The sequence below is a fragment of the Taudactylus pleione genome, unplaced genomic scaffold (assembly GCF_031769625.1).
Source record: "Taudactylus pleione unplaced genomic scaffold, aTauple2 ptg000095l, whole genome shotgun sequence".
In the NCBI taxonomy this organism is placed as follows: domain Eukaryota; kingdom Metazoa; phylum Chordata; class Amphibia; order Anura; family Myobatrachidae; genus Taudactylus; species Taudactylus pleione.
The window spans coordinates 27,985,001-28,008,657 of NW_028284497.1; the positions used below are offsets into that span (position 1 = coordinate 27,985,001).

A 23,657-nucleotide genomic window follows, 5' to 3' on the forward strand; every position below is an offset into this window, starting at 1 on the left:
CCACTCGCCAATCTTTATTAGTTGGCTCATGAGAACTACCCAAATTCCTCAAAAATTTTGACATTTGGCTAGTTCCTTTTTGGGATCGGGGAAATCATTTATGATGGAATTTAGTTATTCCCTTGTCCAAGGACAATGCATTACCACTTCCCTCGTGGGCACTACACTGTTCGCATCTGCATTTCCATTCGGAACAGTTATTGTCCGAATGGGATGCAGACCGGCAGCGCTGCTACCTTTGACCTTGTTACCTGGCTGGGGGTTTAATCTGTTGCTGCTACGTATGGTATTAACAACTTCCTCTACGGGTGCAGAGGGTGTTAGCACTTCCCTTGCTGTTACCGATGGAGATGGCGGCACCACTCGTGATTGTCGTGGTACAGCATATATCATTTGTACAGCATGGGAAATGGCAGACATTACAATAGGCTCATCATCCACATCATGAACATTTTCTTTATGGTTGCTTAAGAGAGGGTACAAATTGCTTGTTACATTTTTTTATGTTTTTTTTTTTCGATAACTGTACTTGCACCCCCATTCACATAAGGTGGCGGTGGTGCGCGTGAACTGATGGCAATACTTTCCGCAACGCTACATAGCTGCACGTGCGCGCCATTTTGTGGCTCGTACGCATTGCAATCCAGCGCTGCGGGTGTATTTTCTGGCAATGCCTTCGCGACGCTAGTTTGTGTCGCTTGCACATTTTTAAGCCACGCATCCCCTTCATGCTGCCACAATTTTAAACATTCATAATATTTTACCTTCTTACCTCGAGACCGCATTAGACTGATGTGGTCCCGGATATTATCCAATGCATCTTTATCAAAACTACCAATTCTGGGAAACTGTCTAAGACTCTTCATCGTTATTTTAAACCATACGTCACAATACCTTATTGCAAAGGTACCGTACTTAGTATGCATAATACGACGGGCCGATCCAAGCGGCGCCTCCATTAGCAGCACATCATTGTCTAACATTTCTATTGTTTGCGTGGCTCCCATCTTGAGACAACTCCTACGTTTTTCAATAAAGATTTAAACTGGTGAAAGACAGTTAAGATACTTTCACTTACCTGCGGACGCCTTGGAAAAAGGGTGTATCCGCAAACCCTATGGAGGACTTCTAGACGCTTCCACTCACCTACGGAAGTAAAGGCCGCTTCCGCTCAGCAATCCCTTTTTGACTACCTTTCAACTGCTAGGGGGCAGCAAAGTACCCTTTGTGTTCCAGTTGATTTCGTCCACCCTCCCACCAGCTCACAATCTAGCCAAGATTATGAGGTTCATTTATAGTGTTCAAACAGATCACACACATTGATTACTGAACGCTATAATTACGCTGGGGGCCGAACCCTAACAAAAATAACAACCCATACACCTGCTTTGTGTAAAGTAAACGGTAAGCTGCTATCGAGTCACTAGGCCAACTCCTGCGCCTAGCACTTAAGGATCCTACGATACCCTTAACATTTAGGTCCTGTGTTACACCCTAAACAAATACTCACTGATACACACTTTTTTCCTGCGCAGAAAAATACACGTTAACTCAGTTATTGGCAACAATTGAAAAATGTAAACGTTAACGGCTTTGTTTAAACACGTGGCCGCACAACCGGAAATACGTATACGCTATTGTGCGACCAGTCGCATACACATTAATGCGACTACTACACAACCGTATGACTTACCCTTAGCTGCGTACGCAAAAGTGTGTCATCATTGCGCGCAAAAATGCGACTTAGCCGCGTGCGCAATACTGCGGCACCCCTTTTAAACGCAAAATACTATCAACAAAGGAAAACAAACTTTTTCCTTTCTTGTCCCTGGATTCTAGTCAGCGTACCTTGACTCACACGATAACGGATAGCGATCTTTCAGCATAGAGTGGTTGCAGGGAATACTGCGTGTGGCCACTATCCACCCTTTGGTGAGATATCGATAGCCGTATTTTATCGTGTGAACAGGTAAGTGACTTCACTATGAGCCCCCAACTAAGGATTCTGGATTCTAACCTCTATACACTCCTGCCTATACCTTCTAATATCCTGCCTATAAACCTCTAAGGTTGACGCAATTTGTGTACGCAGTCATACATTAAATAAAGACTCCAGACCTTGAACCTGTGGTTCCAAAGCACAAAGTATTATTCAAGTAAAAGTACAGTCAGTTACACGCTGTGATCTAAGTACAATTTAGCGCAAAGAAATTATACAGACCCAAGTACAGTTATACATATGCAGGCGCTCTGGACCAGATCCCGGCATCAGCAAGATAACCTCCGTCAATCAGCAAGAAGACTAGAAACCCAGGGTCAGAGCACACATATTTATACCCCCCCAGAAATAGACAACACAATAGAAAGGCTTGTTGCTGATGCCATTGGTTCCCAAGGGGGACGCATCTGTTACAGAGCATTTAACAGGTTGGTTCAAATGGACACAGAACAGCCTCTAACAGCTTGTTGCCTCCTCTATTTCCCCTGCATGCACAAAAATAAATTTTGGTTCTTTATGTCTTTACGGTCCATAAGTTGCAAACGCATGTTCCGATCTTCACACCATTGATACCGGGAAGCAGTGGATAAAGTGTGGATCAGTATAATATCAAACACGGCTTACTTATCATGTATTAAACCTTAGATACCAAAATAGTCTTTATTTCACAGCATTTGTAATAAATGAATAAAACTTGAATCTTTTACTTTATAGCTATGGAACCTTTTGTGTAAGTGTGCATTATGTAAGTATTAGGGATATGGGAAAAGACGCTAGTTAGGTTTATCTGATTTGGGGCAGATGTACATGCATGCAGCTAATAAACAGCGTTCGCATGCAGGATATTGTGCATTCGCTACTGAGCGTCATGTTAGCAGCGCAACTGTGCGTAATGTGCGGTGTTTATGCATGAGATTCTATCTATGATGGACTTAACATATACATATATATATACATGTACATACACACACATCTATATATATATATATACAGTCAGGTCCATAAATATTGGGACATTGACAGAATTTTCATATTTTGTCCTCTATTCACCACCACAATGGCTTTGAAATGAAACAAACAAGATGTGCTTTAACTGCAGACTTTCAGATTTAATTTGAGGGTAATTACATCCAAATCAGGTGACCGGTGTAGGAATTACAACGGTTTCTATATGTGCCTCCCACTTTTTAAGGGGCCAAAAGTAATGGGACAAACTAAACCATCCTAAATCTAACTTTCACTTTTTAATACTTTGTTGCAAATCCTTTGCAGGCAATTATAGCCTGAAGTCTGGAACGCATAGACATCACCAGACGATGGGTTTCATCCCTGGTGATGCTCTGCCAGGCCTCTACTGCAAATGTCTTCAGTTCCTGCTTGTTCTTGGGGCATTTTCCCTTCAGTTTTGTCTTCCTCAAGTGAAGTGCATGCTCAATCATATTCAGGTCAGGGGATTGACTTGGCCATTGCATAACATTCCACTTTTTAGCCTTAAAAAACTCTTTGGTTGCTTTTGCAGTATGCTTCGGGTCATTGTCCATCTGCACTGTGAAGCGCTGTCCAATGAGTTCTGAAGCATTTGACTGAATATAAGCATATAATATTGCCCGAAACACTTCAGAATTCATTCTGCTGCTTTTGTCAGCAGTCACATCATCAATAAATACAAGGGAACCAGTTCCATTGGCAGCCATACATGCCCACGCCATGACACTACCACCACCATGCTTCACTGATGAGGTGGTATGTTTTGGATCATGAGCAGTGCCTTTCCTTCTCTTCTCTTCCCATCACTCTGGTACAAGTTGAGTTTTGTCTCATCTGTCAATAGGATGTTGTTCCAGAACTGTAATGGCTTTTTTAGATGTTGTTTGGCAACCTCTAATCTGATCTTCCTGTTTTTGTGGCTCACCAATGGTTTGCATCTTGTGGTGAACCCTCTATATTCACTCTTGTGAAGTCTTCTCTTGATTGTTGACTTTGACACATATACATCTACCTCCTGGAGAGTGTTCTTGATTTGGCCAACTGTTGTGAAGGGGTTTTTCTTCACCAGGGAAATAATTCTTTTGTCATCCACCACAGTTGTTTTCCGTGGTCTTCCGGGTCTTTTGGTGTTGCTGAGCTCTCCAGTGCGTTCTTTCTTTTTAAGAATGTTCCAAACAGTTGATTTGGCCACACCTAATATTTTTGCTATCTCTCTGATGGGTTTGTTTTGATTTTTCAGCCTAATGATGGCTTGCTTCACTGATAGTGACAGCTCTTTGGATCTCATATTGAGAGTTGACAGCAACTGATTCCAAATGCAAATGTCACACCTAGAATCAACTCAAGACCTTTTACCTGCTTAATTGATAATGAAATAACGAGGGAATAGCCCACACCTGTCCATGAAATAGCTTTTGAGTTGATAGTCCCATTACTTTTGGCCCCTTAAAAAGTGGGAGGCACATATTGAAACTGTTTGTAATTCCTACACCGTTCACCCGATTTGGATGTAATTACCCTCAAATGAAATCTGAAAGTCTGCAGTTAAATCACATCTTGTTTGTTTCATTTCAAAACCATTGTGGTGGTGAATAGAGGCAAAAATCTGAAAATTCTGTCAATGTCCCAATATTTTGGACCTGACTGTATATCTTTGCGTTTGGGGTGTGCAATATATGTATTGTGTGTGTGTATATATGTATATAGTTTTTGCGTGATGCCGAAACAAACAGCCAATTCTGAAAATTGTTTTTTTCTTTACTCCATAGTTTATACAGAGTCCCAAGGTGTACATTTCTAAAAATACATTTGATCTACAGACCCAACCATTATAACTTTATTATAAGTATAGATAAATTAAAACTGGCAAACTACATGGTGGGAAGTATGCCCACTCATCAGGGAGCACTTCTCCCATGTCACCTCATTGAGATATTCTGGTAAGTGCCTGCTTTAGAAAAACAAAATTATCAACCCAAGTGTGTTAAAAAGTTAGTGGTTCCAATTGTCACAAATATAGCAGATATCAGCTACTCCATCTGCATAGCATGTCCATTTTTATGATCCAATGCATTTAGTAGATGAGGAATTACAGTTGATCATATTTCAATAGAAGGAGATGCGACTCATCTAGAAAATCGACTTGAATCTTGATATTACACAATCTCAAGATGCACAGTGCAAAAATTAAAAGGCTCTTTTTGAATTGGCATCCACATCACATTTTGGTAATGCTACAGCACATTTTGTTCAGTTTAGCAAGAGTTTATTGTCACCAGTTTCTAGTACACTTCTGTGATTTACTGCTAATCGCTAGCACAAAAATGTTTTCTTTGACTGATTGAGGTATACAGGAGATCTGAAACGGGCCCAGTTTTGTCTATCAGTGAGATAATTTATCTTATTCTTATGTTTTATTTTATATTTTGGTCTATATGATTTTATGTCTGTTATTTTTTTAATGCTGTATGATTTTTTATAAGCTGCATACTGACTGTCTGTTAAAGTGAAAACTGTTTTTACAGGTTGAGTCTCCCATATCCAAAATGCTTGGGACCAAGGGTATTTTGGATATCGAAATATTCCGTATTTTGGAATAATTGCATACCATATTGAATTGTTTTAGGAATAGGGCCCAAATCTAAACACAGAATGCATTTATGATTCATATACACCTTATACACACAGCCTGAAGGTAATTTTATACAATATTTTCAATAATTTTGTGGCTCAAACAAACTTTGTATAGATACATGAAATTCATTTATATGTCATATACACCTTATACACACAGCCTATAGGTCATTTTATACTTTATTTTGAATTATTTTGTGCCTTAAACAAAGTTTGTGTACATTGAACCATCAAAAATCAAAGGTTTCACCATCTCAGTCATTCTAAAAATATTCCGTATTTCGGGAATATTTGGATATGGGAGACTCAACCTGTATTATTGTTTGTTCAATATACCATTTATAAATAACTTACTCATATTTAAACCTGTTTGGGTATTTAGTGTTCACTCTAGCTCCGGCGGCAGGCAGGGTGAGAACGGCACCCGCAGGCTGTGAGGCAGGGCGCTTTTTGCCCTCCTCCTGGAGGGTAGGGTGCTTTTTGCCCTCCAGAAGGAGGGCAGGGCACCGCGCCCCGCTAAAACAGCCTAGCGGGAACGCTAGGTATTCCTATGTTATAAACATCTGATTATTCTGAGGTTACCAGTTCTACCTTTTTAATCTGTGACATTATTTTATTTATTACCAGTTATTTATATGGTGCACACCTATTCCACTGGCTTCTCCCAGATACATGCATATGTGCTCTCTCTTGATGAGTGAGAATGGGAATGCTTATTTAAAGCTCTGTGTCATAGATACGTTTTATGTTTATAACCTCCCAGCGCCCGAGAGTCCTTATGTTTTTAAGTTTGTACCCTAAGGGTTGGGGAAACCCTTAAATCCCCTTAGGCTTCAGGTACATGGTACTCTTTGGCACTGCCCATAACCCCTTAATCTCATTTTCTAAAATATGTTTGGAAAGTATAAACTCATTGTTTAACCACTTAACTGACTATTTAATTCCCAGAAAACCGCTCAGAAATGGTAGTTTTTTTTAAATTACATAATAAAGTTTAAATATTATTTTTAATAATATAATTAAGTATCATTAATTTTTCTAATATTTACCTAGTGGGTGTTTTGCAACTACCCATCCCTATGTGTCCATAGGCCCCCATAATAAAATAACTACCCACCCCCTATAGGCAATAGAACTCCCAGGTGTTATAAATCCTAATAATAATATCCCCCACACCCCATTAATAGTAACAAAAAAAAATCCCTGTTTTCTAAACCAACCCCCCCCTGTATAAAGACCCTTTTTTTGCCACACCTCCTCCTCCCTTTTGACCAGTATAATTTGTTCTTAACTATTTTACCCCCTCCAGAGTCATATTACTCTTTATTAGCCCCCACATCCCCACTGATTTTAGATCCTCCCCCCCTGGTCCTGGTCCCCCCCCCCCCCTCAGCCCCCATGGGCATACACCCACACACCCTCCTCCATATGCAGAGCACAGCAGAACGTGCATCAGGGGTGACTGATGATCACCTCCCTGCTGAAGCTGATCTCTGCACTAGCAGAGATCAGCCAAAAAGTGCTTGGAGGGGAGCGAAGTTCTCCCCCTCGCATTGCAATCTTCGGCACATGCGCCCTGGAGTGCCGTTCGCACTGCATTCTGGGGCACTATTCTAGAAGTGATGTCAGTGGTCACAGACCGCCACATCACTTCCGGGGAGTCGGCGGAGATCCGTTCTGCATAATCCGGGGGAAGCAGTGTGGCAGCGCGCAGTCGCATGTGATACAACGTTGCCAGCTTAAGCACTGCCAGTTGTGGTCGCATCACATGCGACGCTGCCAGTTAAGTGGTTAATGTGTTGCATCAACATTTTTACACTTTGAATAAATCATGAAATGCAGATGGGAAAGGTGAGAATGGCTCATCCTTTATATTACGGTAACAGGACACGAATTTTAGTAATAATTGAATTCATTAGCTTTGTATTTGTAAATTGTTAAGTAGCCTTTTGATGAAGCTTCAGATGTAAGTTTGCAATTTGTTTCATAACTGACATTGTTGTAACACCAAAAGGCTGGATGGGAAGCCATAGTCATCACAAATGTTGACATTAAATATTTTGGGGAATTATTTGGGGCCTTTAGGTTGCATGCTTGAATATCAACTTGTTTATTTGTTATGCCTAGTCTGGCCTTGCTGTAACACCCTGCTGCATCCATATAACAGGAAGTAGTTAGCTTGTCAATGCACATGCTGTCAAGGTAATGTCTAAATCCCCTTCACGGAGAGGACCCTGACATCATCAGCCAGTGTCCAGCGTAATTCCCTGCCATCCAAGTGGGCATAGAGGGGGAATATAACCATGTGGCGAGCGTAGCAAGCCACTGTGCCCAAAGCGTGGCGAGCGCAGCGAGCCCACGAGGGGACAACAAACTTGTTTAAGTGGGGACAAAGTACTTCTTTAGCTGCCTGTCATGGGCAGGAACTGCACTTCCGCCCTCACTCACGTCACTTCCAGGTCCCTAGCACGAAGGGGAAATACAGCCAACCATGCTGTCAACAGTCAATGTTTCGAGAGCAAGATATCAACAGGACAATGCCGACACTGTTGTAATGTTATTTCAAGCATTGTTGTATTGGCATGATAACCTTAAACATGATGCTTTACGATCTTGTTTGAAATGATCATGCTGACACAGTTATAATGCTTTGCTACATTGTCTGCATTGTCCCTTTAATATGCTGTCAACATAGTGACTGTTGACATTGTGTATATTGACAATATTTGTATTAAATATTATTGAATTGTTAATTGAATATTAGCATTCACTACTATAACAGTCTAGTTAAAATATGACATATAAAAATTACATAAAATACAATAATGTCCACTTAGCTGCTACGTTATTTACTATATTGCAATTTAGTTCTCAATTGCTCATAACTCACACTCAGTCCACTGGGGATTCTTTCTACAATAGATAATAAGGTTAGTTAATAAGAGGCATATTTATCAAAGAATATGTGCAGTATATACCAGAACACAACCGGATTGGTACTGTACGTAAATATTAAGAACTACGTAACAGGAAGTATATACAGGGGACCATAGCAGATATTTGAGATATCTCCTGCAATCCTCTAGTCTTCACGTTGAGCAGGTGGCCTGTCAGAAAGGGATGCTTCATCATGCGCCTCGAATGCGCGACCAAAAAAGAGGTGTGGTATCCTTGAGATGCCCCCTTTTCATCACTGTAGGGGGCGTGCCCAGCACTCACGGAGATGCTGGGCGCCCCCAAGCTCTCCCTGCAGTGTGAATAGGTGCCATGCTGGACACTGAGGCCCATGGGTGGAAACAGATGTTTTAGCTTTTCACCCTATTGTGTCCCTTATTCAAGTTACCTCACACTGTAGTGCCCCTTGTAACACATTATGCAACGAAGTAGTAGTGCCCATTATGCCAAGCAGTAGTGCCCCTTATAACACATTATGCCATGCAGTAGTAGTGCCCATTATACATTATGCCACGCAGTAGTAGTGCCCTATTATACATTATGCCATGCATTAACAGTGCCCCTTATACATTATGCCATGCATTAGTAGTGTCCCTTATAGATCATGCCACACAGTAATGTCTTTTACACATTGTCATACGGTAATGTTCCTTACACAGTATGCCATGCAGTAATGCCCTTTACAGATTTTTTCACAGTAATGCCCTTTAAACATTTTCACATAGTAATGCCCCTTATAACACATTATACCACAGAGTAATGCCCCTTATAACACATTATGCCACAGAGTAATGCCCCTTATAACACATTATGCCACAGAGTAATGCCCTTTACACATTATGACGCACAGCAATGCCCTTTACACATTATGAATTGAAGTAATGCCCTTTACACATTATGCCGTGCAGTAATGCCCTTTACACACTATGCCACGCAGTAATGCCCCTTACACATTATCCTTCCAATCATCCTCCTCCTGTCCCCCCAGCAGCCTTTTACCTACAGTACCTAGCTTCCACTGTGTCCCTCTAGCAGTCTCTGAGCTCTCATTTGCATGAGCAGGTGTGGATTTGGTGTGCATGCCCGCATCAGCAGGCAGCCGCACTGCAGCCTTTGAGAGAAAGAGCCAACGTCATTTGAATCTGGCGGCAGTCGCGAGCCAATGCGGAGCTCATGGATTGGCAGCCGCTGCTGATTGGCACCTATTTGAATGACAGCACTGTCTCTTTCAAGGGCTGCAGTGGTTTGCTTATCGTTGACTGTCAATAGACACTAAAAACTGAGTTTCCCTATTGTTTTTGTACATATGACCATGGTCAGTAGATGTGGCTGATCATCTTTTCAATTCTAATTAAATTCAGCAATATGAGGTTATAAGATTGTGCCACACAGATTTTACTGTTCTATAGCCTTATGTTTAAAGTGATGGATATGAAAGAAATCATTCTGAAAATAATTGTTACAGTTTTGTCATTAGTATTTGTACTTGCTTTATGTTATTTAGAGTCATAGTTTGTACATTTTCTATATTTGTGCTAATTTGCCATTTTGAAAAATTTTCTTAGTTCTTGGCAATATGCATTAACTTTTTGTTAAAATGTTTTAGACCATAGTAGAAAAATAATAGATGTTGGTTTCCTTTGCCTTATGTTGCCCCCATGTGGCTATTCTAGAACATTTGTACACTCTCCTTGTAGTTTTTGTGAATTCCCCCAAATCTTTTACTCTTGTTTTCCTTTGTACTGGAGCTATCTTTATATCCATCCAGAGAGTAATCTAGAAATAAACCCGTTCTTGTTTGTTTCTGGTTAGCATGAACTGGAATAAAGGAAGTTTTGTAGTGTCAATCTACTTTTTTGGAGGGTTGCCATACACATAATTTGGAAAATAAAGCACATGATCTAGCAAATGCTAAAGCATACCATGATAGTGGTATTAATTCATAAACTGGCTGTTTACACCAAACACACATTAATACCAAATGTTACTTCTAAACATAAAACTTTACAAGTGCTAGACGTGATCAACACGTTCACGTCACCACTTGTAATTCACAATATAAAAATACACTATGAACTGACAATAATGGGCAGATTCAATGAAGTGCGACATCTCGTTGCACGAACTACCAGGTATTAATGTAACTAGAACATTGCAAAACATTGCTTGGTTTGGTCAGGATTAATGGTGTCCTCAATGCTGAGGAATACTGGCAGGTACTTATCCATCATGCAATACCATCAGCTAGGCGTCTGATTGGCTCCAAATTTATTCTGCAGCAGGACAACGACCCCAAACATACAGCTATAGTCTTTAAGAACTATCTTAAGTGTAAAGAAGAATAAGGAGTCCTGGAAGTGATGATATGGCCCCCACAGAGCCCTGATCTCAACATCATCGAGTCTCTCTGGAATTACATGAAGAGATAGAAGTATTTGAGCAAGCCGACAGACAGAAGGATTTGAGCAAGCCTACAGCCACAGAAGATCTGGGGTTAGATCTCCAAGATATTTGGAACAACCTCCTTGCTGAGTTCCTTCAAAAACTGTGTGCAAGTGTATCTAGAAGAATTTATGCTGTTTGGAAGGCAAAGAGTGGTCACACCAAACATTGATATGATTTAGATTTCTCTTCTGTTCATTCACTTTGCATTTTGTTAATTGATAAAAATAAACTATTAAAACTTCTATTTTTGAGAGCATTTTTACTTTGCAGCATTGTTTCCACACCTGCCTAAAACTTTTGCACTGTACTATATATATATTATATATATATATATATATATATATATATATATATATATTATATTCATGCATACATGAACTTCTTACAGTAATTTTTCTTTCAACAGCATGATGCAATAGAATTAAAAATAATATATTATTTTGAACATACACTTAAGGTCCCCACACACGGCACGATTTTTTAATCGATTCGGCCATTTCCGATCGATTCGAATGACCAATCATTTAAAAAGTGCCATGTGTGGGGGTGATCGCGATGCGCGCTCCCGCAGATCGTTGATCTTGGTCGCTGATCTTTCCAACATGCAGCACGATTTGAATGACATTGTTCCATGTGTATGCACACTGAACGATGCCATGCACGATACAGATGCATGTATGTAGCACGGAATAGGAAGATCCGTGCTACATGCATCTGCAATGATACAGATGCATGCATGGATCAGGGATATCCGTGCTACATGCATCACTGTCATCGACACAGAAGCACGGACGGGATCAGTGAGACCCGTCGGTGCTGCTGTGGTTAAAAGAAAACTGAAACCTGTGTAAAAAAAACAAAGAAAACCAGCGTGCCCCCCCCCCTCCCCTCCACCAAAGAGCAACCAGCTACAGGCTTTTAGTGACCCAGTGCTGATTGTGCAAAATTCAGGAGACAAACGACAGGGGTCCCCTGTGTTTAAGCACAACCAGCACTGTGCTAGTCAGAACCAGCCCTGGTTGCCAAAATACAGGGGACAAACAACGTAGGGGTCCTCCATATTTTGCGCAACCAGCACTTGGCTCTGATCCGGTCCTGGTTCTGGAAATACAGGGGGAAAAAATTAGTAGGGTTCCCCTGTATTTACCAGAACCAGCAATGGACTTTTTGTAGCGGGGGGGGGTGCTAATGCCACAGCCAGGGACCGAAGCATAATCCCTGACCGCTAGTCAGCCCGGGCCGGGGATCCCTGGTGAGCTGGGGACCCCCCCAATGAAGGGGTCCCCTGGCCGGTGGGTGCCAGGTTGATAGTGTAATGTGGTGCATTTAAAAGAGTTACAAATATTGTAACTCATTCAGAGGCGGTCACAAGAAGCGATCGCTCTCTCTGAATAAGAGGCGAGCGCTTCTTTGGTTTTTGTGCAGCCTCCCGGTCGCTAGCTAAGCTGGCGGGTTACCACCCACAGCTTAGCGACCGACCAGGGTGATTGATGCGGGGCTTGCGACTAGACCCTAAGGGTGGGTCTCAGCACCCGCAAGCCCCAGGGAGCTTCCTGCTCTGATCGAGCAGGAAACTCCCCACTGACATCACTGCTGATGTCAGTGCGGCCGCCCACAAAATGGCAAGCGTTCCGTCAGGTACGCCCCCGTTTGTGTAACCACCCCCCCGATCAACATCGACAGCCGCCCCTTTTGTAGTGAGCTCCGGAGCGAGAGAGTTTCTCTCTCACTCTGGGGCTTGCGCAGGACCAAAACATTGAGTCGGTTGCGAGCGCTCAGCGCTTGCGACCGACTCTGAATGAGGTCCATTGTCTTTTGCTGTGGAACTACAGGTCCCAGCAAGCCTACCCCGTATGCTAGTACTTGGAGAACCACAAGTACCAGCATGCCGGGGCATTACAGGCCCGCTGGTACCTGTAGTTCCACAGCAAAAGCAATATTAAAATAAACAGAGGAAACACACACCGTTGAAGGTGAAACATTAATAAAACATACATGCACACACACTATCTCACATACTCACCTATTTATCCCTGAAGCCATCATGTCCCCTTGTCCAGTAGAATATCCATAGGGTACCTGTAAAAAAAAAAAAAACATACTCACCTTCTCCTATGCGTGAATCACGTCCTCTTCGGTCCATGTAGGCAATCCCCGGGCTTGGCAAAATAAAACATGCAAATACGCAAGCCACCGGACACAGTACCGTACTCTACGGATGGTACTTCCCGAATGAGAGCTCAGCGGCGGGATTTCACTATAGAAACCCCGGTGCTGAGAGCTCATTGGCTGAAAGAGACAAGCCTTCCGCCTCTCAGCCAGTGAAAGGTTCCCACCATTGACCTCAATGGTGGGAACCGCAAAGGGGTTTCCCAGCATAACATTACTCAGAGTATCACACTGCCTCCTCTGGCTTGCCTTCTTCCCATAGTGCATCCTGGTGCCATCTCTTCCCCAAGTAAATTACACACCCACCCTGCCATCCACATAATGTAAAAGAAAACTGATTCATCAGACCAGACTACCTTCTCCCATTGCTCCATGGTCCACTGACGCTCATTATACCATTATAGTCGCTTTTGGGGGAGTACAATCATCATCATGGGCGCGCTGAATAGTCTGTGGCTATGCAGATCTTTACGCAGCAAGCTGCAATGCAGCATGTGTTCTGAAACCTTTATATCATAGCCAGCATTAACCTTTTCAACAATTTGTGCTACATTAGTTCTGTAGGATCGGATAAGACGGTTTAGCCTTTGCTCGCCATGCGCATCAATGAACCTTGGGTGCCCATGACACTGTCGCTGGTTCACCGAGTGTCCTTGCTTCGACAACTTTTGGTAGGTACTAACCACTGTACACCGGGAACACCCCACAACATCTGCCGTTTTGGAGATCTTCTGACCCAGTCATCTAGCCATTACAATTTGGCCCTCATAAAAGTTTCTCAATCCTTACACTCGCCTATTTTTTTTCTACTTTTTGGAGTAGTTAGGAGGCTTCATCATTCCTCCCTTCCCTCAGTTAGTACTCTTTTACTTGTATCTCTTCAAGCGATATTGGGCCTGAACTGGATCGCTCACAGTCCCCCTTAGCACTTCAGTTTACACTGATAGTCGCAATTGTGAACTAAATCAGCCTCCACGAATGCTCTACTCGGATGGAATATGCATGCAGGAGATGCCTATTTTCTATTTCAGGCCCATTATTTGAAGCTGATTTTGGGCAAGCAGAAGAATTACTTGAGACAAATGGCGTCAGACAAGGTTGCACTGTTTTACATACAAGTGCACTAAGGTAGCTTTGCTTCCCGTGTGCAACTACGGTAGTAAAAACTCATCAACATCCATCCCAAACCCCTGGACCTAAACCCCAAATTTGGGTAGTATATTCCTTCCATGACCTAAGCACCCATTAAGCAGGGATTTTTCGAAATTCGACTTTTAAGGGGGTGAAAAGGGTAGAAGTGTTTCCTCCCCCTGTCCTGACTCTCTGACCCATCAACGCCCTGCCCAAACCCTTGACCTAGAAACATTAAATTTGGGAAGTATATTCCTTCCATGACGTAAGCACCCACTAAGCAGGGATTTTTTCATATTAATCCTCTTTAAGGTGATGAAAAGTGGTAAAATGTTTCCTCTCGCCTGAGGTGATGTGGTGACAAAGCAACATGGCCAAAGTGCTGCGGGACTGTGAGTTCATTGCTCTTACCAGAATCCTCAAAGACACCAGGGGCAACGATTGAGTAATGGGGGGGGGGGGGGGGTTGTCACCATGCTTCTAGCAGAAGACTTCTGCCAGTAGTACCGAGGGGAATTCAAGCTGACAAAGTTAAGGCCTGTGGTCCCTCTTCTGGAAACTCTTTCTCCGGAAGAAAATGAGGGTCCACTTGAGGAGCGATGTCTCTGCTGACAATTCTCCGCTCTTACTCAAAATAGGGGATGGAGAATATCCTGAGTCCGAGGGAATTCTGACCTCCCTGCAGGCCTAGGCACAGTAGTGAAGACTCTAGCAGACCTCACAGCCAAGATATACCCTGATATCAGCTATATCTAAAAAAAAAAAGTCCATGGACTGGCTGTGTGAGCATGCCATTCTGGCCCCCAAGAACGACACGGCTGCCGTCTACTTCAGTCGTTCAAAGGGGCAGAAATGGAATACAGGTCTGTGGACTTGGTAGTGCAAATTGATGACGCGGTCCACTACCCCGTTGGGTTCCTCAACACCCTCAACCCCCCAGGGCCCCTCAGACCACAAGCTTCTCAAAGTGGGAGTTCCAGTGATGTTGCTGCAGAATCTCAACGTGCCCAAACTAATGGCACCAGGCTGAAAGTAAAAGACCTGCATTGGAACGTTCCCCGACTGTGCTGGGGGAGGGGGGGAATGAATGTTCATACCACTTATACCATCAAAGTACACCTTTGAATTAAAGAGGCTGCAGTTTCCTCTCAAGGTCTGCTTTACAATGACCATAACAAGTCCCAGGGGCAGTCACTGAAGGCGACGAGAGAGGATTGCTTTTCACATGGGCAGTTCTACGTGGCCTACTCCAGAGTGAGCTCACCCAGCAGCCTGGTGATCCTAGGACCTGAGGAAAGAACCACCAATGTAGTTTACCAAGAAATCCTTACGTAGAGAAAAATGGTTTACATACTGTATGTCTTATAACACCCTTCATTTTATTCATATTAAAAAAAAAAGTTTAAAATACTTAATTTAATTTTAAAGGATACTACCACAATCCTTTTCCCCAGAGGCATACAATTAAGCATACAGTAGTTAAGTTAAAATGAGATAAAGGAAAAAGAAATACTACATGTCTGAGGTCTACCCTGGTGAAACTGAGCACATCAGCTAGTATGTTTATAAAGACATGTGGGGAATTCAATTAGGTGCAAATATATTGCACCACGATAAAAATGCTGCACCTACGGTACCTGCGGTCACTGAAATGTTTTTAGCAAAAATGTGCGATTCTGGAGTGAGTGCAAGTTACAAGGGTGGCAAGTTTCGATGCCATTGGCAGCGTTTACACACCTTTGCAACGGCAACTCGCCCTCCTTACATGCAGTGGCGAGGTGATTGAATACCCCCCTAGTTATTTGTGAAAAAAAAACATTGCCCTTCCTATTGCTGGGCCTTTGTAGACATGACATAATAACATTTCTTTTGTTTTACTTACAGCACACATTTTATACAAGATTGAAAAATCCTATCTCTGTTTGGGATGCAATCGGGAAGTCGGCGGACATTTTACCGACAGCCGGCTTCCTGACTGTCATATCCCGGCGAGGGTGAAATGCCCGGCGTCTAGATGTAGACGGTGCTCATTTCCCGGGCGCCGCGAGCGGACAGCCGCGGGGGGGGGGTTAGGTTTAGGGCTCCCGGGGGGGACTTAGGGTTAGGCACCCCCCCGGGAGGTTAGAGTTCGACACCCTCGGGGGGAGGTTAGGTTTAGGCAGCGGGGAAGGGGGGGTTAGGTTTAGGCAGCGGGGAAGGGGGGGGATTATGGTTAGGCACTTGGGGGCGGAGGTTAGGATTAGGCACCCCTAAGGGAGGGTTAGGGGGGTAGGTTAGGTTAGTTAATACCTACCTAGGGACGATCGGGATTTCCAGCGCTGTCGGGCTGCCACTGCCGGGATCTATTCCAGTGTCGGGCTGCCGCTGCCGGGAATCGAACCGCCTGCCATGTGGCCCGGTATTTCTTACTGGTTCCCTCTGTTTAGTGTTTACTACAAGTAGAAATGCACATACTTATGAATAATTTTGTCTTGCTTTTTGTATCCACACAAAAGAACCTCGTCTGTCATCTATTTTCCTCCTATGGACAAGGAAGAGATGAAAACACAGAAATGATTGCCCAGCTTGGATGTACAACTGCTGACTACTATGACAAGCTTTTGAAAAATGTAAGCTCCCTTTAGTATTTATTATTTTATTATCATTGAACTATCAGGCAAGCTTTCAATTAAAAATAATCACATCCACTATGCCAGTTTATGCCATGTACAGATTCAACACGTTTCTATTTTCTTCGTTGTCATTCTGAGATTGGCACTATCAAGCTGCATATCATCATTTCTTTTCTGTCGCCTTTTAATGTTAATACACATACTACCAGGTACAAAAAAATGCAAGAATATATCATTTGTGCCATAGACAAGTATATTGACATGGGTTATTTAGAACCTGTGCACAGTTGATTGGTTGTGTCAGCTGCTGGTACTCAGGGGTCTATCCCAAATCCCCTGTTTTGCAATATGGAGTAAATATGATTTACAAGTACCTGCGCTTGACCTGCTTGTTATCAGGTTTTCGTGTTTGCAGCAGAAAGATTAGGTTCTCAGGACAGTCACAATGCTTCCTTTTCTTTATACATAGGGGACAGTACCCACACCCAGGTCTGTCCCACATCACCTCCAATCAGGACACTGAACTGTTACTACCCCCCTATTTCATCTCCACATCCATCCCCCCCAACCTACCCCTGCACCCTACATTTGTTTCTTTTGCTCATCTGCAGTTGCATTAGGAATAAGGAAGCATTGTGACTGTCCTGAGAACCTAATCTTTCTGCTGCAAACATAAAAACCTGATAACAATTGTTACAATAAACATAGATTTTTTTACAATTACTCTGCTACTAGCTTCATTCTCATAGGAATTAGGGGTATATATACTTATTTATCACCCTGCACAAGCAGGTCAGGCGCAGGTATTTTGGCTTTGGGGTGCCATGAAAACAATGCTGATACTCTAGGGCGGCGTGATGCAAAAAAGTTTGGGAACCACTGGTGTAGTTGCTCCAATACCCAAACCTTCCCCCCATAGGTACCTGGTTAAATTTGTCTTAATGGCAGCGGTTCCCAATGCTTTTCCTTTAGCGCCATCTTTCCGCTGATAATTCCTGAAAAATGACACAAAAAAGGGGTGTTGCCTCATGGGGAAGGACCATGACAATTGTCCTGTACGATGATGGAGTACCCATCCTGTTGTACCACTGTTATCCAGGTGTCACTGCCAAATACAGTGTAAATCAAATAGCTGCAGTAATAATACACAATAATTATGCAGTATGACTCACCAGCTCTAGATGTAGGAGAGCACTGGTGAAGCTGCACCTGCAGGAGGATTTGTCCATCAGGACAGCCATGCCCAAGCCTGGAGTCGGCAGTGTAGATCACCGACTGAAGTTATAGAAAGAGTGCTACTTGTAGTGTATATCCAGCAAATATTAGTAACGCGGCAACCCAATGTACCGTGCATCCGGAAAGTATTCACAGCGCTTAACTTTTTCCACATTTTGTTATGTTTCAGCTTCATTCCAAAATGGAATAAATTCATGTTTGTCCTCAAAATTGTACACACAATACCCCATAATGACAACATGTAAAAAGTTTTTTTTTAGATTTTTGCTAATTTTATTTAAAAAAAAGTATTCACAGCCTTTGCCATGAAGCTCAAAATTGAGCTCAGGTGCATCCTGTTTCCACTGAGCATCCTTGAGATGTTCCCTCAGCTTAATTGGAGTCTACCTGTGTTGTTTGGACATGATTTTGAAAGGCATACACCTGTCTACATAAGGTCCCACACTTTACAGTGCATATCAGAGCACAAACCAAGCATGAAGTCCAAGGAATTGTCTGTAGACCTCCGAGACAGGATTGTCTCGAGGCACAAATCTGGGGAAGGGTACAGACAAATATATGTTGCTTTGACAGTCCCAATGAGCACAGTGGCCTCCATCATCCGTAAATGGAAGAAGTTTGGTACTACCAGGACTCTTTCTAGAGCGATCAGGGGAGAATGGCCCTAGTCAGGGAGGTGACCAAGAACCCGATAGTCACTCTGTCAGAGCTACAGCATTCCTCTGTGGAGAGAGGAGAACCTTCCAGAAGGACAACCATCTCTGCAGCAATCCACCAATCAGGCCTGTATGGTAGAGTGGCCAGACGGAAGCCACTCCTTAGTCAAAAGCACATGGCAGCCCGCCTGGAGTTTGCTAAAATGCACCTGAAGGACACTTAGACAATGAGAAACAAAATGATCTGGTCTGATGAGATAAAGATTGAACTATTTGGCGTGAATGTCAGGCGTTATGTTTGGAGGAAACCAGGCACCGCTCATCACCAGGTCAATACCATCCCTACAGTGAAGCATAGTGGTGGCAGCATCATGCTATGGGGACGTTTTTCAGCGGCAGGAACTGGGAGACTAGTCAGGATAGAGGGAAAGATGAATGCAGCAATGTACAGAGACATCCTGGATGAAAACCTGCTCCAGAGCGCTGTTGACCTCAGACTAGGACGACGGTTCATCTTTCAGCAGGCCAACGACCCTAAGCACACAACCAAGATATCAAAGGAGTGGCTTCAGGACAACTCTGTGAAAGTCCTTGAGTGGCCCAGCCAGAACCCAGACTTGAATCTGATTGAACATCTCTGGGGAGATCTGAAAATGGCTGTGCACTGACGCTTCCCATCCAACCTGATGGAGCTTGACAGCTGCTAAAAAGAGGAATGGACGAAACTGCCCAAAGATAGGTGTGCCAAGCTTGTGGCATCATATTCAAAAACACTTGAGGCTGTAATTGCTGCCAAAGGTGCATCAACAAAGTATTAAGCAAATGCTGTGAATACTTATGTACATGTGATTTCTTATTTATTTATTTATTTTTTATTAAATTTGCAAAAATCTCAAAAAAACTTTTTACACGTTGTCATTATGGGGTATTGTGTGTAGAATGTTGAGGACAAAAATTAATTTATTCCATTTTGGAATAAGGCTGTAACATAATAAAATGTGGAAAAAGTGAAGCGCTGTGAATACTATCCGGATGCACTGTAACCTGTGCTGGCAGGTTAACTCACTGGCAATGGTACTCAAGGTGTGCTGGTAACACTTGGGTCAGGAATCGGTGGCTGTGTTCAGGCCTGCCATCAGAAATGGGAAGCAATCGGGAAGCCGACTGCCTATATACCGGCAGCCGGCTTCCCGACTGTCTTATCCCGGCAAGGGTGAAAAGCCGGGCGTCTAGATGTAGACGCCCGCATTTCCCCGACGCCGGGAGACCGGCGCCCGGCATCACGATTGTAGTGAGGCCGGGCACCGCGAGCGGACAGCCGCGGGGGAGAGGGTTAGGGTTAGGGCTCTCGGGGGGGACGGGAGGGTTAGGGTTAGGCTAGGGGGAGGGAGGGTTAGGGTTAGGCACCCCCGGGGGGGACTTAGGGTTAGGCACCCCCCCGGGGGACTTAGGTTTAAGTAGCGGGGAAGGGGGTGGTTAGGGTTAGGCACTTAAAGAGGGGATTAGGGTTAGGCACTTGGGGGGGAAGTTAGGGTTAGGCACCCCTAAGGAGGGTTAGGGGGGGTTAGGTTAGTGGATACTTACCTATCCACGATCGGGATTTCCAGCGCTGTCGGGCTTCCACTGCGTTGTCCATGCGGCCGGCGGTATTTCATACCCATTCCATCAGAAATTGGTGCAGATAGCTCCATGTGTAAGTTGTCTGACTGCCTTGTGAGAGGTGATAGGTTTGAGTGCCAGGTATGACAGTATTTTGAAATGTGTGTGTTAAATAAAAGAGGATGTGACTGGAGGTGCTTGGGGAGGTGGCTAGATGGAGGGGCGGCCAGGAGTTGCAGGGGATGAAAGATGAGGAAGCTGCAAGTGAGAATGTTTCTAGACCGAAAATTGAAATGCTCGAGCAGCGTCCCCTACCCTGTGGTGCCCTGTGCCGTGGCCCATGTCACACCACCCTAGTTACGACCCTGCTTGCAGAGTTATTAAGAGTGGTTTCTGGCCACACAATTATTAGGAAATATAAGAACTTCTTATTTTTCAAACAGATTCCTCTGATGCCACTACGTGATGTCATAGGGGGATGCGGTTATAACAACGACCGCGGGGATTCCGGCGCTTAGAACGCAGGCACCGGAATCGCGGCGCCTGCATCCCAAAGGTAAGTAGCGGGGTTAGGGTTAGGCACCAGTGGAGGGTAAGGGCTATTTCAAACACAACGGATTTGTCGGTCCGGCAAAAAAAACGGATGTTTTTTTTTTTTTTCGTTTAATTTCAGTGGAAGTTACAAATAGATTACGTCTTTCACACTGCACAAACACGGCACTGTCGCCGTGTTACAGCCGTGATTACCACTGACTAGGACGGCTGCCGTGCCATGCCGTCTCCACAACTTAGTGCCTTACATAACTTTATGCATGCTTTCACACACACAGATTTCAGACGTACGGTGGCCTTGTAGTCAGTGCTTGTTTCATCCGAATAAAATCAGTTGCATGTGTAAGGAAGTCATCCGTCCGTCCATCTGGAAAAAAATGTCTGTTTTTTTTTTTACTGGACAGACAAAACCGTTGTGTGTGAAACTAGCCTTAGGGATAGGTACTAAGCGGGGAGGTTAGGTTTAGGGTGCAGGGAGGGGGAGGTTATGTTTAGGCACTAGGGTGGAGGTTAGGTTTAGGTACCAGGAAAGGAGGGTTAGGATACCGACCGACAGGTGTCGGTATCCTAGCCCTGTCAGGATGCCTGTGTCGGGATTCTGACCGACGGGATCCTGAGCACCGGCATCCCGTACCCGACCTGTCATAGGGATTGTCATGCAAGGTAAATAGGCTGTGTTAAATTCATGGCAGGCAGTAATCAGATCTCACTTGCAAAGCAATACTAATTTGTTACATTCTCTAGATGAAATTAGCATTGGATCAATAAATAGAGGAGACTTATCCAGAAGCACTAGTAAATACATTTTAAACCTATTAATAGTGGATGATTATTAGTATAATGCCAGGTACACAGATGCTGAACACAAGTAGTTACAAAATATTAAATCCATAAACAATATGGAAAACTAATCAAACTGAGTAACTTTGTGACTCACATAGACTAGATCTCCACGCAATGCAGTGCCACTATTTCTTCAGTTCTTTCTGTTTTATTTACTGTAAAGAGATTATGATCATGAATTATTGTGAGAACTTTCAAAATCCAGTGCAATCAACATACTCATTACTAAGGTCTCTTCTTGGGGTTTATGACATATTGGACCTGATTCAGACCAGCTCGCTAGATGCGATCGCTCGCATCCAGCGTATGCAAATTTGTCAAAGTGACGACATGGGAAGCGATCGCTCGCCAAGGCATAAGCACACCCACTTTGACTGTGTGAGCGATCGCTCTGTGTATGCAGACACCCATTAGCGTATGTTGAGCCGCCCACTTGTGCACGTCATCTCCAGGAAGTGTATTAAAACATTGGTACATCGAGCACCATCGGAAGCTAACGCAGCGCTTGTGGTTGCCTTACCCTGCCGCAAGCACTGCGAGGACTTCAGTGTAAAAAACAGGCATGTGACGTGTACTATGACGCTGCCTGTTATTATTATTATTATCCTTTATTTATATGTCGCCACAAGGGTTCCGCAGCGCCTTACATAGTACATAAAACTAATAAGTGAACAAGACACAATTAATTGACAGTACATTACAGTGCAGGACAAGGTTTATGCATATTGCTGCAATAGCAATTAAAACACACAATAAGCAGCAGGGAGTTGGCAGTCAAGTGTTAGGTGCCCTTGTGGGGAGTGAGGAGTAGAAGAAAGGAGAAGCACATGAGGGAAGAGGTCCCTGCTCGTGAGAGCTTACATTCTAAAGCAGAGGGGCAGACAGACAGGCGTGACACATAAGGGGAAGATAGGGAGGAAAGAGCATGAAGTGAGTTCGGATGAGAGCTGGAAGGCCTTTATGAAGTAGTGGGTCTTGAGAGCCCATTTGAAGATATGCAGTGAGGTGGAGAGTCTGATAGGGAGAGGCAGAGAGTTACAAAGGTAGGGAGCAGTACGGTCAAAATCTTGGAGGCGTGAGTGTGAGGAAGTAATCAGTTGGCAGGAGAGACAGCATGCATTTGTTGAGCGAGGTGGACGCGTGGGAGTGTGTAGGGAGATGAGGTCAGAGATGTGGGAGAGGATTTGGTGAGGGCTTTGTAGGTGAGTGTAAGAACCTTGAATTGGCATCTGAAGGGGAAGGGGAGCCAGTATAGGGCTTGAAGGAGAGGGGAGGCAGATGTAGAACATTTGTTATACCTACTGCTGTTACACCTGTGATATCCCTATGTCATATTCTACTTGCTGTTCTACCTGATTTCATAAATCTAAGAACTGGTTAAGCTGTACTGACCGCCACTAGCACAACTACTGCATTACACACCTATTCAATTCCACTCATATTCTGGCCAGATACATTACACTTGGGTGCACCAACTTGTCTGGAGAACTACTGCACCCAGCACAATTCACTTTGTACATCATATTAACATAGGTACTATAATTGATTACTCTGCGATTGTTCTGCTAATAGTTTCTGGACTCCGAGTGTTCCAGCATGTTACTATGCTAATAATTATAATATTTGTTTTTAGAACATGTTTCAGTATATCTTATACTAAAATGCACAATGATATGTGATTACATGGATTATAGATTGGTGTCATTTTCTTTCTATTTTGTTCTACATACCCTGCACCCATAGTATACTTACCTTGTGCCTGTTAATTATGTACGCCTTAAAAACGGTGCTGAAACACCGAAGCATGCCTGGGTTCGCACCTCCACACCCTCGTTATTA

The 23,657-nt window shown here is 43.6% G+C and overlaps 1 protein-coding gene across 2 annotated transcripts in view; it reads left to right on the forward strand.

The window, feature by feature from the left end:
- FANCC (FA complementation group C) overlaps positions 1–23,657 on the forward strand; it is a 290,830-nt gene that overhangs the window by 134,715 nt on the left and 132,458 nt on the right. For both annotated transcript variants that reach the window (XM_088470282.1, XM_088470283.1), the window contains exon 5: positions 16,816–16,929. In XM_088470282.1, the coding sequence (XP_088326408.1) occupies positions 16,816–16,929 (114 nt within the window). The remainder of the gene's footprint in view (positions 1–16,815; positions 16,930–23,657) is intronic.